We start from the raw sequence: 17731 nt of genomic DNA on the forward strand, positions 1-17731 counted from the left end.
CAGGGTAGGGGGAGTCCCTTTTCATCCCCCTGGCCCAGAGCATGGCCATAGCTATTTAGCATATCTAAGTGACCAGTCAAAGGCTATAGGTATGTTAAATGACCATGCCATGGATTAACTGCAAAGCTGTTGCTGTACCAAACAGCCCTGCATGTTCTTGCTCCGTGTGTCCCTTCCCCCAACTCACACCTGTGGGGAGAGGGGTGAAGACATCTTAAAATCTCCTGGACACCTTGAGTCCTGTACCCTATTTCAAATGCCCATTTGGAGTCCCCCCTCTTGGCTTAACAGTTCTAATCTGCATCTCTCTGATGGCTAGTGATGCTGAACATCCTTTCATATGTCTCTAGGCCCTCTGTATGTCTTCCATACAGAGAAGTGTCTGTTCAGGTCCTTTGCCTTTTTTTAATTTTAATTTTTACTTTTCTAAAAACATTTTATTGATTATGCCATTACAGTCCTATTTCCCCCTTTTTATTCCAGTCTGCTCTGCACACCCCCTCCCACCTGCATTCCCCACTTTAGTTCATGTCCGTGGGTCATACATATACGATTTTAGGCTTCTACATTTCCTATAGTATTCTCAACATCCCCTTGTCTATTTTCTACTTACTATTTATGTTACTTATTCTCTGTACTTTTCCCCCCTACCTCCTCCTCCCACTTCCCCACTGATAACCCTACATGTGATCTCCATTTCTGTGGTTCTGTTCATGTTCTAGTTGTTTGCTTAGGTTTTTTTTGTTGTTTTTTCTTGGGGGAAGTGGGGGTGTCAGTTAATAGCTGTGAGTTTGTTGCCATTTTACTGTTTATATTTTTGATCTTCTTTTTCTTAGATAAATCCTTTTAACATTTCATATAATAAGGGCTTGGTGATGATGAACTCCTTTAGCTTTACCTTGTCTGAGAAGCACTTGATCTGCCCTTCCATTCAAAATGATAGCTTTGCAGGATAGAGTAATCTTGGATGTAGGTCCTTGCCTTTCATGACTTCGAATACCTCTTTCCAGCCCCTTCTTGCCTGCAAGGTTTCTTTTGAGACATCAGCTGACAGTCTGATGGGAACTCCTTTGTAGGTAACTGTCTCCTTTCCTCTTGCTGCTTTTAAGATTCTCTCCTTAAAATTAATCTTGGCTAATGCAATTATGATGTGCCTTGGTGTGTTCCTCCTTGGGTCCAACTTCTTTGGGACTCTCTGAGCTTCCTGGACTTTCTAGAAGTCTATTTCCTTAGCCAGATTGGGGAAGTTCTCCTTCATTATTTTTTCAAATGACTTTTCCACTTGTTGCTGTTCCTCTTCTCCTTCTGATTCAGATATGGGAACTTTTAAAGATGTCCTAGAGGTTCCTAAGCCTCCCCTCATTTTTTTGAATTCTTATTTCTTCATTCTGTTCTGGTTGAATGTTTCTTTCTTCCTTCTGTTCCGAATTGTTGATTTGAGTCCCAGTTTCCTTTCCATCACTGTTGGTTCCCTGTACATTTTCCTTTATTTCACTTTTCATAGGCTTCATTTTTCCCTCTAATCTGCAACTATATTCAACCAATTCTGTGAGCATCCTGATTACCAGTACTTTGAACTGTGCATCTGATAGTTTGGCTATATCTTTGTCGCTTAGTTGTATTTGTTCTAAAGCTTTGATCTGTTCTTTCATTTGGGCTTTTTTTTTTTTTTTTTTTGGTCATGGAGTGCCTATTATGTAGTAAGGGGAGGAGCCTTAGGTATACTCCAGGGCAGGGCAACACTGGTCGCTGTGTTGTGACACTGTATGTGGGTGAGGGGTCCAAGAGGGAACAATACCATTTGCTTGGCTCCCTGCCGGTTTTTACTCACTCTCTCTGCTACCCACAATCAAATTGGGACCTTCTGGTGCTGACTCCTGGGTTGGGTGGGTTTGTGTACCTTGTAGGACCCTGTGGGTCTCTCCAGTGAACTCTCCTGTGAGTCTGGGAGTTTCTCCTGCTGCTGCCTCAACCCCCACAGGTGTTTTCAGTCAGAGGTTTTGAGGCTTCATTTCCCCATTCTGAAACCCTGGGTTGTGTGGCCTCTCATGTTCCACAGTTGTTCCTCCCGGTTTATCTGCACATGAATGTGAGACTGCCCAGACAGCCAGCTGCCACCTCAGCCAGTCCTCCAGGCACTGCCTTGATGTGACTCCTCTCCACCTGGCTGCCTGTCTACGCCCTTCCTACCAATCTGGGTGAATGTTTCTTCTTTAACTCTTTGGTTTTTGGATGTCCATATAGTTGAATTTTCTGTCAGTTCTGGTTGTTTTTTTGTTTTTAAATTTGCTGTCCTTATTTTGGTTGTGCAAGGAGACACAGTGTGTCTACCTACACTTGTGTTGTGGCCAGAAGTCCCCTTTGCCCTTTTTTTAATTGGGTTGTTTGTGTTCCTGAGTGGAGTCACGTGAGTTGTTTATATATTTTGGAGATCAAACTCTTGTCCAAGGTATCATTGTCCAATATGTTTTCCCATATAGTTGGTTCCCTTTTCATTTTGCTGATGTTCTCTTTAGCCATAAAGAAGCCTTTTATTTAGATGAAGTCCCTTTTGCTTATTCATTCCTTCATGTGACTTGCTCTAGGGGACGTATTGGTGAAAATAGTGCTGCATGGAATATCTGAGACTCCTCCCTGTGTTCTTCTCTAAGACTTTTATGGTGTCATGAGTTATATTTTAGTTTTTTATCCATCTTGAGTTTATTTTTGTATATGGTGTAATTTGGTGGTCAAGTTTAATTTTTTTTACGTGTAGCTGTCCAGATCTCCCAACACCATTTGTTGAAGAGGCTGTTTTACTCTATTTTATGGTTCTTCCCCCTTTTTCAAATATTAATTGACCAGGGACTTGGGTTTATTTCTGGGCTGTCTATTCTGTTCCATTGATCTGTATAGCTAATGTTATGACAGTAACAGACTGTTTTGATTACCATGGCCTTGTAATATAATTTGACATCAGGTACTGTGATCTCTCCTACTTTGTTTTTTCATAAAATTGCTGTGGCTATTCAGGGTCGTTTATGGTTCCATATAAGTTTTTGAGATGTTCGATTTATATCTGTGAAATATGTCATTGGTATTTTTAAATAGGGATTGCATTGAATCTGTAAATTGCCTTGGGTATCATGGAGATTTTGATGATGTCAGCTCTTCCAATCCATGAACATGGTACATACTTCCATTTGTTTGAGTCTTCCTTAATTTCTTTCTTCAGTATTGTGTAGTTTTCTGAGTTATAGGTCTTTTACCTCTTCAGTTAGGTTTATTCCAAGGTACTTTATTTTCCTTGCTGCTATAGCAAATGGGATTTTTTTCTTTATTTCTGTTTCTGATATTTCATTGTTGGTGTACAAAAATGCCTTCGATTTCTGAGTGTTGACTTTGTATCCTGCTCTTTTGCCAAGTTCACTTATTAGGTCGAGAAGTGTTTTGGTGGAGTCTACAGGATTTTCTATGTACATAATTATGTTATTTGCAAACGGTCATTGTTTTGCTTCCACCTTTCCAATTTGCAAGCTTTTTATTTCTTTTTCTTTTCTGATCACTGTGGCTAGGACTTCCAGTATTATGTTGAATAAGAGTAGTGAAAGGAGACATCCTTATCTTGTTCCTGATCTTAGTGGGAAAGCTTTTAGTTTTGCCCATTAAGTATGATGTTGGCTGTAGGTTTCTCATATGTGGCCTTTATTATGTTGAGGTATGCTCCCTCTACTCCCACTTTGCTGAGTGTTTTTTCTCATAAATGGGTGGTGTACCTTATCAAGTGCTTTTTCCACATGTCTTGATGTGATCATGGGATTTCTGTCTTTCCTTTTGTTTATGTGATGTATTACTTTTATATATCATATCATCCCTGCATCTCTGCTTGATCATGGTATATGATCTTTTTGATGTATTGCCTATGTGATTTGCTAATATTTTGCTGAGCATTTTATTGTCTATGTTCATTAGCAGTATTGGCCTGTAGTTTTCTTTCTTTGTTGTGTCTTTGTCTGATTTTGGGAGTAGGGTGATACTGGCTTCATAAAAAGAGTTTGGGAGTCCTCCATCTTCTTGGATATTTTGGAATAGTCTGTGAAGGATAGGGGTTAGCTGTCCCTTGAAGGTTTTATAAAATTCTTGTATGAAACCATCCAGTCCAGGGCTTTTGTGTGCCAGGAGTTTTTTGATTACTGCTTTGAACTCTGTCAGCTGTTATAGATCTGTTCAAGCTTTTTGCTTCTTTTTCATTCAGATTTGGAAGATTATGTTTTTCTAGAAATTTGTCCATTTCACCCAGATTTTCAAATTTCTTGGCATATAGTTCTTCATAGTAGTTTCTTACAATCCTTTATATTTCTGTGGTATCAGTTGTAATCTCTCTTTTGTTACTGATTGTGTTTATTTGAGTCCTCTCTTTTTGTTTTTGATGAGTCTGCTTAAAGGCTCGTTGATTTTGTTTATCTTTTCAAAAATCAGCTCCTGGATTTATTGATCCTTGGAATTGTGCTTTTAGTCTCTATGTCGTTTAATTCTGCTCTGCTCTTCATTGTTTCCTTCCTTCTACTTGCTCTTTGTAGAAAGTAGAGGGAAGAGTTGTCTTTGTTGTTGTTCCTCCAGTTCTTGTAGGTATAGGGTTACATTGTGTATTTGAAATGTTTCTGTCTTTTTTAGGTAGGCCTGTATTGCTATGAACTTCCCTCTCATTACTGCTTTGGCTGTGTCTTATAAGTTTTGGACTGTTGGGAGTTCATTTTCATTTGTTTCCAGAAACTTTCTGATTTCTTCCTTGATCACATTCTTAACCCATTCATTGTTTAATTGCATGCTATTCAGTCTCCATGAATTTGAATGTTTTTGAGTTTTTTCCTTGAGGTTAGTTTCTAGTTTCAGTCCCTTGTGACTGGAGAAAATGCTTGATATGATAATCAGTTTTCTTCAACTTGTTGAGGTTTGTTTTGTGTGCTATCATGTGGTCTGTCTTTGTGCATGTTCCATGCACAAAAAATGTTCCATGTGCATTTGAAAAGATTGTATTTTGCTTTTTTGGGATGAAAGGACATAAAATATGTATATATCAAACTGACTTAACTGATATATGTATGTATCAGTTAAGTCAGTTTGATCTAGGGCATTGTTCAGTGCCTAAATATCATTGTTGATATATTGTTTGGAAGATCTATCCATTTTTGATAGTGAGTGTTCTTATCCCGTACTATAATTGTGTTGCTGTCAATATCTTTCTTGAAGTCTCCACAAGTTTTCTTACGCATCTGGGTGCTCTTATGTTGGGTCATATATGTTTATAATCTTTATGTCTTCTTGATGGATTCATTCTTTGAGTATAATTAGGTGTCCTTCTGGGTGTCTTTTGATGGCCTTTGTTTTTAAGCATATTTTGTCTGCTATGTGTATTGCCACTCCAGCTTTTTTTCCCTGTCTTTTTGCTTGGAATATCTTTTTCCAACTCTTCACTTTCAGTCTGCATAGGTCTTTTGTTCTGGCATGGGTTTCTTGTAGGCAGCAGAAGTGCAGTCATGTTTTCGTATCCATTCAGGTACCTCTGCCTTTTGATTGGAACATTTAATCCATTTACATTTAAGGTTATTAATGATAGGCACTTATTCATTGCCATTTTCCTGCCTTTGTACTTGTGTTCCTCTCTCACACACTCTTTTTTTTTCCTTTTCTTAAAGCAGTCCCTTTAGCATATATTGCAGTGTTGTTTTGTTGGAGGTGTATTCTTTCAGCCTTCTTTTATTTAGGAAACTTCTTATTTCTCCTTCTGTTGTAATTGACAGCCTTATTGCATGGAGTAGTCTTGCTTCCAGACCTTCATTTTTCATTACTTGGATTATTTCTTGCCATTCCCTTTTGGCTTGCGGTATTTCTGTTGAGAAATGAGCTGCTAGCCTAATTGGGGCTCCCTTGTATGTTACTTCCTGTTTCCTCCTTGTTGCCCTTAAGAGTCTCTCTTTTTCTTGGAATTTTGTCATTTTAAGTTTGATGTATCTTGGAGTGGGCCTCTTTGGGCTCCTTTTGCTTGGAACCCTCTGTGCTTCCTGGACTTTTTTGGCTTTTTCTGTCATCAAGTTAGGGAAGTTTTCCATCATCACTTTTTCAAACAGATTTTCTACCCCATGTTCCTCTTCTGCTCCTTTTAGTATCCCTATTATATGGATATTACTTCATTTTATGTTGTTCTGAAGTTCCCTTAACTCCTCTTCATTATTTTTGAGTGCTTTTTTCCTTTTTGTGCTGTTTTTGGGAGTTTTTTTCTACCTTGTTCTCTAGCTTGATGATTCGATCCTCTGCTTCATTGATCCTGCTTTTGATTCCTTTTACTGTGTTGTACAATTCAGAAATTGTATTCTACATTTTCTTTTGGCCCTTGTCGATTGTTCTTTGTTTTGTTTTTTTTTCATGCTGATATAATCGCAGTAAGTTCTTTGTAGCTTCCCTGTAGTTGTTGGTAATTCTCACTGATCTCTGATCTTCCTTATAACCATTGTTTTGAACTCAGTATCTGATAGTTGACTTGCCTCTATTTCATTTAGCATTCTTTCTGAGGGTTTCTTCTTTCCTTTTAATTGGGGGTTGCTTCTTTGTCTTCCCATTATTTGTGAGACTCTTCTTGTTTGCCTCTGCTTCTTAAATTGATCTGTTTGATTTCTTCAGTTTGTGGTGTGAATTTGTATGGTAGGAGACCTGTGAGATTCAGTCATGCAGTCTCCTTGATCTCCTGAACTTGATGCTCTTGGGATGCCCTTTATGCCATTTATGTTGGTTCTCTGGATGTAATTGTGTTTTGATTATTGTTGTGTTGTTCTTTGGTGTTTTCTTCTCTCTAGCTGGTTGACTGAAGGTCACTCTGCCCACCACGTATGCTGCTGTGCAGGTGCTGCTAGAAGAAAACCACAAAGCCCATGGCATAAGCCCACATCTGCAAAAATACCTCCCCCCTCAATCACACTATCAACAGCAATGAACAAGTATTAATAAAGGTGTAAAGAGACTAAGACTATTATTAAAAAAGAGAGAAACAAACTGTAGTATAATATATAGTGACTTCATATGCGCAAATTTGCTGGACAAGAAATGAGTGTTAAAAAGCTTTACAAGAAAAAAAATACCGCTAATCATGTAGAAGATCACAGTGGATTTCATCTCTGTAGCCTCTAGTATTTCTCACTGTTTTTTCTTTCTTGATCCGTGTCTGGTGATGTCAGATGTTGACCCCATCTGATCTTAGGCAGTCTGCTCTGAGACTGCCAGGGATCTACTCTCTGTGGACATCTCCTTCATTTGTTAATCTAGTCACTCTACACTCAGCAGTGAGGCTTAAGCCCCATAGGGTGGGGCAGAATACATCCTGGTAAGATAAATAACCCAATGGGCTATTAAAAATGGGCAAAGGATCTGAACAGACACTTCTCTGTATGGAGGACATACAGAGGGCTTAGAGACATATGAAAGGATACTCAGCATCATTAGCCATCAGAGAGATGCAAATTAAAACTACAATGAGATTCCACTTCACACCAGTCAGAATAGCTATCTTAACCAAATCATCAAACAACAAGTGTTGGTGACATTGTGGAGAATAGGGAACCCTAGTAATATTGGTGGGAATTCCAGCCACTGTGGAATGGAATTTCCTCAGAAAATTAAAAATGGAGCTGCCTTTTGACCTGGCAATTCCACTGCTGGGATTATACCTTAAGAATCCTGAAACACCAACTCAAAAGAACCTAAAAAGAACCTATGCACCCCAATGTTCGTAGCAGCACAATTTACAATGGTCAAGTTTTGGAAGCAACCTAAGTGTCCATCAGTAAATGCATGGATCCAAAAACTATGGTACATTTACACAATGGAATACTACATAGTAGAAAGAAAGGAGCTCCCATCCTTTACGACAGAATGGACAGATCTGGTGAGCACTGTGCTAAGTGAAATAAGCCAGGTGGTGAAAGACAAATACCATATGATTTCACCTATAAGTGGAACCTAATTAACAAAACAAATAAGCAAGCCATATGTAATCAGAGATATTGAAATAAAGAACAAACTGACAGTAACCAGAGGGGGGGGTATGAGGGGATAGTGGGGGGAAAAGGGTGTAGAGTCATCAAGGAAGAGTAATAGAGGACACATGGACAAAGCTAAAGGAGGATAGGATCGAGGGTGGGAGGTAGGGATGGCTGGGGTTGGGGGTAGTGGTTGGGGGAAAATTGCTCAACTCTACCTGAGCAATAATTTTTTAAAAAGCAAGAGGAATATGAAAAAAAGTAATAAAAAATAAGAAAAAAGAATTTGGACTTTAAGTACTACTTGCGGCCCTTCAGAAGGTGTTTTTTAGAAAGGAATTGTTCGATTTGATTTTCAGTGTCACATTTTCTTACTGACTGCAGTGTGGAGAGTGGATTATAGAGGTAAGGAGTTGATGCAGTGAGCCCAGGCAGCCAGCATGGTTGCTGCCTGGGTGAGGATTTGTAGTGATCTATACCAGGCAAGGCTGTGAAGGGTGAGAAGAGGTCGAGAGCTGGGACGTTTTTGAGGTGGAACTAACACCCTGGAGATGATGCTGTGAAGGACTGAGAAGAAGCAAGGATGATGTTTAAGTTTTGCCTTGCACTGCTAGGTGGATGGTGGTCCCTGAGGGCAGATCAGAATATGAGGGGAGAAAACAAAACTTTCCTTTGGGAATGTTTAATTGGAGAAGTCTTTTAGAACTTCATGTGGAGAAATCCAGCTGGTGGCAGGCTGTGAGCTTGAGGGGGAAGGAGGTATAGAAGGGGTATGTCAGGGCTACAGGTAGAAATCTGGAGTCCTCAGCAAAGGGATAAAATTTTTCTCTTGAGCCCTGGCTGGTATAGCTCAGTGGATCGAGCACAGGCTGCAAACCAAAGGGTTGCAGGTTCAACTCCCAGTCAGGGCACATGCCTGGTTTTCAGGCCAGGTCCCGTGGGGGCCACGTGAGAATCAACCATATGTGATGTTTCTGTCCCTCTCTTTCTCCTTCCCTTCCCCTCTCTCTAAAAATAAATAAATAAAAACTTAAATTTTTTTTCTCTTGATAGACAGAAGGATTTGAAGGAGGGTTAGGCTTTTTTTCTCCCTGTAGCCTTACACGTTGTGGTCATTTCCTATCATTGTATGTTATAGGCTATTTCTGTTATCCAATTCATCCTAGAAAATACTGAACTAAATACTGTGCTGGATGAAGAGGACATAATGGCGCATGAGATAGACTGGGAGTTCTATGAAGGTAGGGAGTATTTCTAATAGACAGACCATTTAATCAAAGTTAATTCAGGAATTCCATCAGAAATTAAGTAAAGTAAAATATGTTCTATGATAGGGAAAGAAGACAGTGATAGGACACAAAGCAGAGGCACTAACCTAGTCTTGGGGTGGGCTGGGGATATTTCCCTTGACCAGTGAGTGGTGAGTAGGAGCTGGTCAGGTGAGGTGCTTTAGAGGAAACAGGTAGCAGTGGGCGGGATAGCAGCTTATATTGGAGTGAAAATGGACAAAACCTTATTGGAACTGGCACATTGTACAGAAGATACTGAAGGACTGAGTAGCAAAATTGTACCTTGGCAAGATTGCACAACTCATAAAAATGATAATATTCATATGATTAGTGATACTAGTTTCATTGTTACCTTCTTCCACTTAGGTTAACTTGTTAGTCTAGGAACTTTCATTGCTCTATGCTCAGTTTTATTTTAGGGCAGGAAATAGAATGTGAAATTGGCAGCTTACATGACTTAAAAAACACCTTATGTGCATTATTTCAAAGAACCAGGGCAAATTTTTGCATGAAGGGTTCTATACAGTCATGAGAGGAAAACAATTCTTTAGATGCACTAGCAGTAGTGTTAACTATATAGAATTTAAGCATAGTAATGGGTGTGTTCACATATATTCCCAGTTTTAGGACCCCAAAAGTAATTGATGCCATTCTATTGTAGATTGAATAGCAACACATTTTTCTCCATTGTGTAATTTTAAGGAAGCTGTTTTTCATTTTCCTAAGGTTATTAGTATAATATCCAAAGAGATAACACCTTGTCAGGACCCTGTTGTAAATGGCACAAACAACCTTGTTTGCTAAGGGAAACATGCAAAGGTGTGTTGACAGTGAATAAGTTCTCTGATGGGAGTTGTGAGGGATGATTGTGCCTCTGTTAGAAGTGGCCGTGTTGCTGGCTCTGCCCCATCTAGAGTTATTGCTGGGCTAGATTCCCTGTACAACTGGTGCAGCAGGGAGAAACACTACTCACAGCACCTCTAGGAACTTATGGAGGGCTTCACTACATCCAAACGGGAATGGGACAGGTCACCTAAAAGATGGAAGGAAGGTGTTGACCAGTGGCCTAGACGGAAATGGGTGGGTGTGGTGGGGAGCTCACCTGCTAGGTTTCTCTTGCTGGTTTTATGTCAGTAGAGGGAGGGCACAGACTGGGCCATGACTGTACCAGTCAAGTTGTTTTTCAGATGTGCAAACCTATCCCTCTAATGGCCTATGTCAAAAGCTATGAATACTTTGCCCACCGCTAACGGGAAGTCATCTTTTCCTTCCCTAGTCTCTCAGTTCTGACCTTCTGGCTGGTCTGTAAATGCTGTGCCCACATGGCTCTGATCTCCTTGACTCCAGTCTCTTGCAGGGGTCAGCTTTGGGGAAGGGTGCTCTAAGCCCATTCAGAGCTCCCTTAATAGGAAATAAATGGATGGAAATACTATTTTTTAAAATTTTGTCTTATGAAGGGATAAAGCTAGTTTTTACTTTCTTTAATTTCTGAAAAGTTGTGAATTCTCATGACTGTATAAGGTCATAAATGAAAACTTTTTCTTTCAGATAATGTGGATGCAAGTGAACTTAAGCAGTTTTTTGAGACCAACTATTCTCAGATATATTTCATCTTCTATGAAAATTTTATAACACTGGAAAATAGTTTAAAATTAAAAGGTAAGCATTTCTGCAATTTTTTGACATACATTTTTTTCAAATGTTCAGATTTTCCTGTACCTCAAACTCAGACTTCCCAAAGCTGCACTCATTCTCTTACCTTCCAAACCTGGCTTCTCTAACCCTAACCCAGAGTTTCCCCACTGCTGTAATGGCAGCTTATGAACCAGACTCAACATCCTGCATGCATCTTTGATTTCTCCCTCTTACATCCATGAAGTGTCCTGTGGGGCACTCAGGTATATGTTCTGGCTGGGCAGTAAAAATACAGGGACTGGAACTTGGGGGAGAGGTCCAGTCATGCTGTTTTCAAGGAACAATGTATATGCAGAGAAAGAGTGGCAGTCAGGGATTTGGGGTAATTCCTTCTTTTATTGGGCAAAGAGGAAAGATAAAGGAGTAGTGGGTGAGGGGAGGAAAGTGTTTGGTCGCAGATGCCCAGAGAAGAATTTCAAAGAATGAAAGATCAGCAGTGCCTGTTGATGCAAAGAGGTGAGTAGCAACAGGACTAGGAAATGATAGTGCACTGAGGAGTTTGTCATTGACTAGTGAAAGAAAAGCTCTAGCTGAGTAGTGTAGTCAGAATCTGGACAGAGAGAAATGGAGTAACTGTGTGGTGAGACCATGAAGGCTATATGTGAGAATACTGCTTTTGAAAGTGTAATGATGAAGACAGAGGATTGTATCTCAAGGGGTAGCTTGGCCATGGGAAGGTTTTATAGGATGCATTGCTTGTTTTCAGGCTGAGGAAAGGAAGATAACTGATGGTGGAAGGTAATGAGGGAAGTGAGTTGAGACTGGGTCAGGGAATTTGAGGTGAGGCAATGTGGTGGTTTCTGACATATAGCAGATGGCTCAGTTTTACAGAATGCTTCGGGCCTCTAGTAGGTCATCATACATAGGCATGTGCCTACAATGCCAACAAGTGTTTGTTTGTTTGTTTGTTTTTTAATGAATTGCTCTGTTTTTCCCTTGTGATGTATAAATTGATATAAATCTTGAACTTAAAATTCTTTGTTTTCCAAACCAGTAGATATTTCAAATACGAATTCATTTAATTATTTTGCTTTCTAGCTTTGCTTCAATTCACTTTCCTTTTATAGGTGTGTGGAGAATAGTGTGATATTACATGCAATCAAAATAGCAAAAAAAATTTAAAGCCCCATTATCTTAAAAAGACAACAACAACCCTACAACCTAAAAATCCCATTTTTAAAGGGTCCTCCCTTCCTTACTCCTCCTTTTTCTTCCTCTGTATTTTTAGAAAAATATAGCTGTTTAAGATTGTATCAGTTAGTTTGTGCTGCATAGCAAACCATCCCAAAACTGAGTGCAATAAAACAATAGCTAGTCATTTAGCTAATATTTTCTGGGTCTGTTGTGTGGTTCTTCTGTTTTGAGCCAGCTCATGCCTCTGATATTAGCTGGTGGTAGATGGCCTCATTCACATGTCTTATGGTTATTAGTAAGCTGTTGACCAGGGTGCCTTAGTTCTCTTCCATGTGGCCCCTTTTCTCCAGCTAATAGGCTATCTTGGGCTCCTTTGGATGGTGGTGATCTTAGGGTTCCAAACTGAGGAAGGTTTTTTTCAACTCTATCTGGCATTGGCCAGAGCAAGTCACACGGTATCTCAGATTCAAGGGATGGAGAAATAGATATCTTCTGATGGAAAGGAAAAAACTCTCCATTTTTACAATCTATTGCAAAGAATCATTACAAAGAACTAATAAAAACAGGGAGAGATTTTGAAGTTTCTTGATTTTGGTACAATCGTGTTTTGATAGGAATACAGGGAAGAAAGTATACTAAAACAAAAGAATCAAGGGAAATGTTTATTAGGAATAATGAACTCATCTTAGTATAACTTCAGTCTTTCAGTTATTCAGGCCAGATCCTGAGTTATTGACTTTGATTTGAAATACATCCAGAATCATTGGCCTCTCCTTATTGCCTATGCTGGTAATGCTGGAGCTCCCATTATTCTTACATGGATCATTGCGCTCTCCTTTCCCTCTTTAATCCCTACCAAAGTCTCTTCAAAAGAGCAGCTGGAGTGATTCTTAAAACATGTGAGTCAAATTATGACTCCCAGCTCTCCAGACCCTCAGATTGCTTCCCATTCCTTAAGTCATTACAATGGCTTCAGACCCTACCTGCCTTCTTTTACTCCATCCACCTACTACAATTCTCCCTCTTTACTCCAGACACAAGGGCCTTCTTGCAGTTACCTTCCTTCCTGACCATGCCAAACCTGCTCAGCCATAGGACTTTGCACTGTTCAGTCATTCCACCTGGAAAACATTTTCCCCAAATTTCCATATGGCTTATTTTCTTACCCCCAACTTTTCATGTGGTTTGTTCCTTAGGCTCTTTTATATCTTTGCACACATGCACCTTACTAGCAAGGTGTTACCTGACTTCACTAGTCAAAATTGCATACCACCCTTTTGGGCATTCCTCATCTGCCTTTCCTTTTGGTTTTCTCACTTATTTTTTTGAATGCCTCCTCCTGCCAGAATGCAAGCCTCCTCAGGGTTGTCGTGTTTTATTCACTTCTGTACTCTCAGTTCCTGGAGTAATCCCTGATATAGAGACATTCTTTGATATTTGTTCAATGAATGAATGATACCTACTTCATAGAGCTGTGAGGATTCAGTTAGATCAGGCATCCACAACTTACAGCTTCCTGCTTGTTTTTGTAAATCAAGATTTATTGGACACAGCCATACTCATTCATTTATGCATTGTCTATGGCTGCCTTTGCACTGTAACTGCAGAGTCTAGTGGTTTAAGAGAGGCCTGAAAAGCCTAAAATATTTATTATCTGGACCTTTACAGAGGAATTTGGCTTATTTTCTAAGTTAGATGATGTATGCTAAGCACTTAGCACAGTGCTTGGTACATAGACTGGACAATACATGGTAACTGCTGCTGTATGTATTACAATTTTTATTATTATTCTTATCAAAAAGAGCAGTGTGCAATTGCTTAAAGATATATGTGACTTTTATGGTTATTACTGCTCTATGCCTCTTCATATCACAAAATTAGAACTCTTTCTTCTGTTTTACTGTGCACTGTATCATAATTTGACCTCTTAAGTAACTAATTGAGAAATGAATAAATTACCTGTCATGGGTTGTTAACAACTTGGAAAACATGGAAGCTGTGTTTAAACAGTTAGCGAGCAGCAGCTCTGCTAGATGTGGAGCCTAGGTTGTTAGTTCATCTGCATTCCTAATGTGGGTTCCACACTACCTCCCAATATTATTTCAATAAATAAATGTATGTTGAGGCTTTTAATGTTTTAAGATACTTTTTAACATAAGTTTTTAATATCCTAAAATTTATACATTGTGTGATAACTATCTTTTTTTTTAATATTCCAGGGAATAATAAGTCACAAAGGGAGGAGCTTGACTCCATCCTCTTTCTTTTTGAGGTAAGTTTTTATTAATTCATTTAGCTTTTAAGATTCTTGTTGAAAATTTGGTATTTTATATCTTTGATTTTACTTGAAGACAAATAAAAACGGACCCTCCCTCCCTCCCTCCCTCCCTTCCTTTCTTCCTTCCATTTTTACTAATAATACTGCAAAAAAAGGGTTCTTGTGATTTTTTTTGTAGATATGTGGGAGAACTTTTTCTGTGTGAGTATCTAGACATGAAATTGTTGGATGGAAACATATGCATATTTTAAATGTTGATAATGCCAAATTGCTCTTCAAAAAGGTCATATAAAGTTATATGTAAACTTATCTGGAAGTCTTATGTAAATTTCACTGACCAACACTGGACATGATTTGTCTTTTTTATATATGCAAACTGACATGAAAAAACTTGTTGTTTTTAATATATATTTTTCTTACTACTGGTGAGGTTGCAACCTTTGTATGTATCCATGTATCCATGTGTATTGATTATATATTCTCTTCAAAGTTGAAATGACATTTGGGTTTTATTTTTGATCTATTAAGCTTAAAGTCTTTTTTTTTTCCAAATGCATCAGACAAATGGCCAGATAACTGGTACCTTGCAAGCTAGATGAGAACCAAATTATGGGCTCTGAAAGTTAATTGTTGGTTATCTAGAAATTATTCAGGGTTTCAAGGCACAGGCAGATGTATAGGCTCCTCTAAATATCTTGTTAACTGCAGATGAGAGATGGCTGGTTATAAATGGGGGTAATGAAGAGGCCCAACATCTCCAACAAGAGCATCTCAATAGGACCCCCAACCCAGCTGGGAAAATTCTCATGACAGAGCCTAACTGGAACCCAAATGGTGGTGACCTAACCTTCCTGAAACACAACAGAAAGTGTATACTGGAAGTGTATAAAGGGCTTTAGAAGGGGGTGCCCAAACAAAAAAGTCTGAATATGATACAAGCCCTTCAGGAAAAGCCAAATGAGAATCCTTCTGAATTTTTAGAGAGGATCCATCAGGGCTATAGGAAGTACATTGATGCTGACCCAGAGGCACCAGAAAATATGCGGATGGTGAACATGACATTTACTGGGCAAAGTGCCCCAGATATTAGCAGGAAATTCCAGAAGTTAGGTAGGACATTGGGAATGAATCCCTCTCAGCTGATAGACATAGTCTTTAAAGTTTACAATGACCAGGAAGCAAGGAAGATAAAGCAGGCCATGGTGTTCTTAGAAACACTATGGTGAGACCAGAAGAAGAGGCAGGACCCCAAAGGTAGGAGGAAAGACCCCATAGGTGCCAATCAATGTGTGTATTGTAGGGAGAAGGGCCAGTGGAGAAGGGAATGCCTGAACTAAAAAAAAGAAAAATACAATAGATTAGGTTTGAATTTTCTAGAACTTTGTATATATGAAAGCATATAGTATATATTTTTTTATGCCTGGCTTATTTGGTTAGAAAAATATTTTTGAGATTTATTTATGTCCTTGTATCAGTTGTATAAATATGAGACAAGCTAGTAAGCTAGAACAAGTGGAATAGGAAAACTAAGTAAATTGTTAATTGACCAAGCAATTCACAGCCATCTAGTAAATTGCAAAATCCTATCTTTCCTAAACCAAGGACACTTAAAAGAATATGGTTTATACTTTTCCCCAAACAGATGGTAATAGCTTATATCACCCTACTCAGGGAAACAGATGATTGAAATACAACTAGTGCTATTTGTACTAACCACACTCAAAGACACATAAAAGACCTAGAAGACTCAAGGCCCTAAACAGCAGCTAGCCAAAACAATGGATAGGTCCCTATGATATCCTGTTGACAACGCATTCTTCCCTAAAGCTAACAGGAATCAAGCCCTGGATCCACTACACATGGGTAAAACTGGTACCACCTGATAACACAGACCCTGCTGCTGTGTTTGATGCTGAAAGGGAAAGCTGGACCTGTACTCCTCCAGATTTGAAATTCCTCTTTCAGACAAGAACAGTGAACTCTAATACAGGGTGACATTATTTGTTTTACTTTATTCATGTGCTTGTAAGCTAGAGACTTTTAGTTGCCAGATACTGTATTTGAATGTGGTCCTTCCCAGTAGGGAAAAGAACAAGGATTGAAAGTGAGTTATGGCTAAATCTAAATGAGTAAAGGTATATATAGGAGGTTGTGAAAGTTTTAAACCTGGAGGAAAGGAAATCTTACTCTTGGATGTGGTTATTTTTTGCTTGCTTGGTTTCTTTGTTCGTTTTTTGTTTTATGGGGACATGGCTTGAAATTTACTGTTTTGGGTACATCAGGAATCCTCTGTCTCTTCTGTTTGGCCTTTGGGATCTAGGAGAGGTCATCTGTGAAACCAGTTGGACAGAATGCTTTTGTCATTTGGGACCAAGGAAGAGTCATTTGGCGCTGGTGAAATCTGGCTTGGGGCAAGAGAGACAGCATGTCTATGATGTGAGACTGGGTGGGGAGAGGGTATATCTCTGTAAAGACACCAGTGGATGCCCTGGTAGGCGAGAGAGTGCCTCTACCAGTGAGGCTTTGGGCCATTTGGGACCTTGGAAAGGTTGCCTGTGTGGCCAGTTAGTGGGGCCGGTGGGAAGTGAGACAAGATTCTAAGGCTAGTTCTAGTTCCCTTTCTTCTTTTGGAACTCTGTCTTTGCTTCGGATTTTGCTTTGTTTCTGTTCCAAAAGGAAATTGAGGTTTGTCAGGGAGAATTAAAACTTCACATCAAATGGAAAGTAAACAATGAAAGGTAAAAGGCATAGAAATGAAATTTTGGTGGATATTAGAAGGACAGGGATTTTCCTTCATGCGTTATATTTTTCTCTCTACCTGATCCCTCCAGAATTTGGCATTCTGTAGGAGTGAGTGATGACATAAGGTTTCTTTGCAGTAAATCAGTAAAACTAGTTGCCAATGGTGGTTTTGTCAACCAAAATTTTGATTGGAAGGTCATGCCTAAAGGAGGCACACTGGGGCTCTGGTTGTTACCAGAAAGTCTTGAGGAACTGAGATTGACTTTCAAAGAAGCTAGCAAAAGCCCACTGTAGAAATGGCCTGGTTCCATGTCTGGTCAAGTGGTTCATGGCAGTCTTTCCAGGGAAGGAATGAAGGTTGCTTTCCTGAAAGATGGAAAGGAGAAACTTTAAAACAGTACAGGAACCTCAAGGACTTGAGGGAAGCAGGTACTAAAGGCAGTACTGGATAGCAGGTGTGTGGCTTGGCTTCTGTGCCCTGAAGGGTAGACTAAGGGTCAGTCTAAAGGTTCCTTGTGTGAGGTCCAGCAAAGCAGACTTAAAGGTCCTGTGTGATCAATTGTTTCTTCTTGTGTTTATACAAA

General features: G+C 39.3%; 1 protein-coding gene across 3 annotated transcripts in view; it reads left to right on the plus strand.

Moving 5' to 3' along the window:
- The window catches only part of RALGAPA2 (Ral GTPase activating protein catalytic subunit alpha 2), a 369400-nt gene that overhangs the window by 31145 nt on the left and 320524 nt on the right, over positions 1-17731 (plus strand). For all 3 annotated transcript variants that reach the window (XM_036009474.1, XM_036009475.1, XM_028523690.2), the window contains exons 2-3: positions 10847-10957; positions 14347-14399. In XM_036009474.1, coding sequence (XP_035865367.1) covers positions 10847-10957; positions 14347-14399 — 164 coding nt within the window. The remainder of the gene's footprint in view (positions 1-10846; positions 10958-14346; positions 14400-17731) is intronic.

Source organism: Phyllostomus discolor, chromosome 9, assembly GCF_004126475.2.
Source record: "Phyllostomus discolor isolate MPI-MPIP mPhyDis1 chromosome 9, mPhyDis1.pri.v3, whole genome shotgun sequence".
In the NCBI taxonomy this organism is placed as follows: Eukaryota; Metazoa; Chordata; class Mammalia; order Chiroptera; family Phyllostomidae; genus Phyllostomus; species Phyllostomus discolor.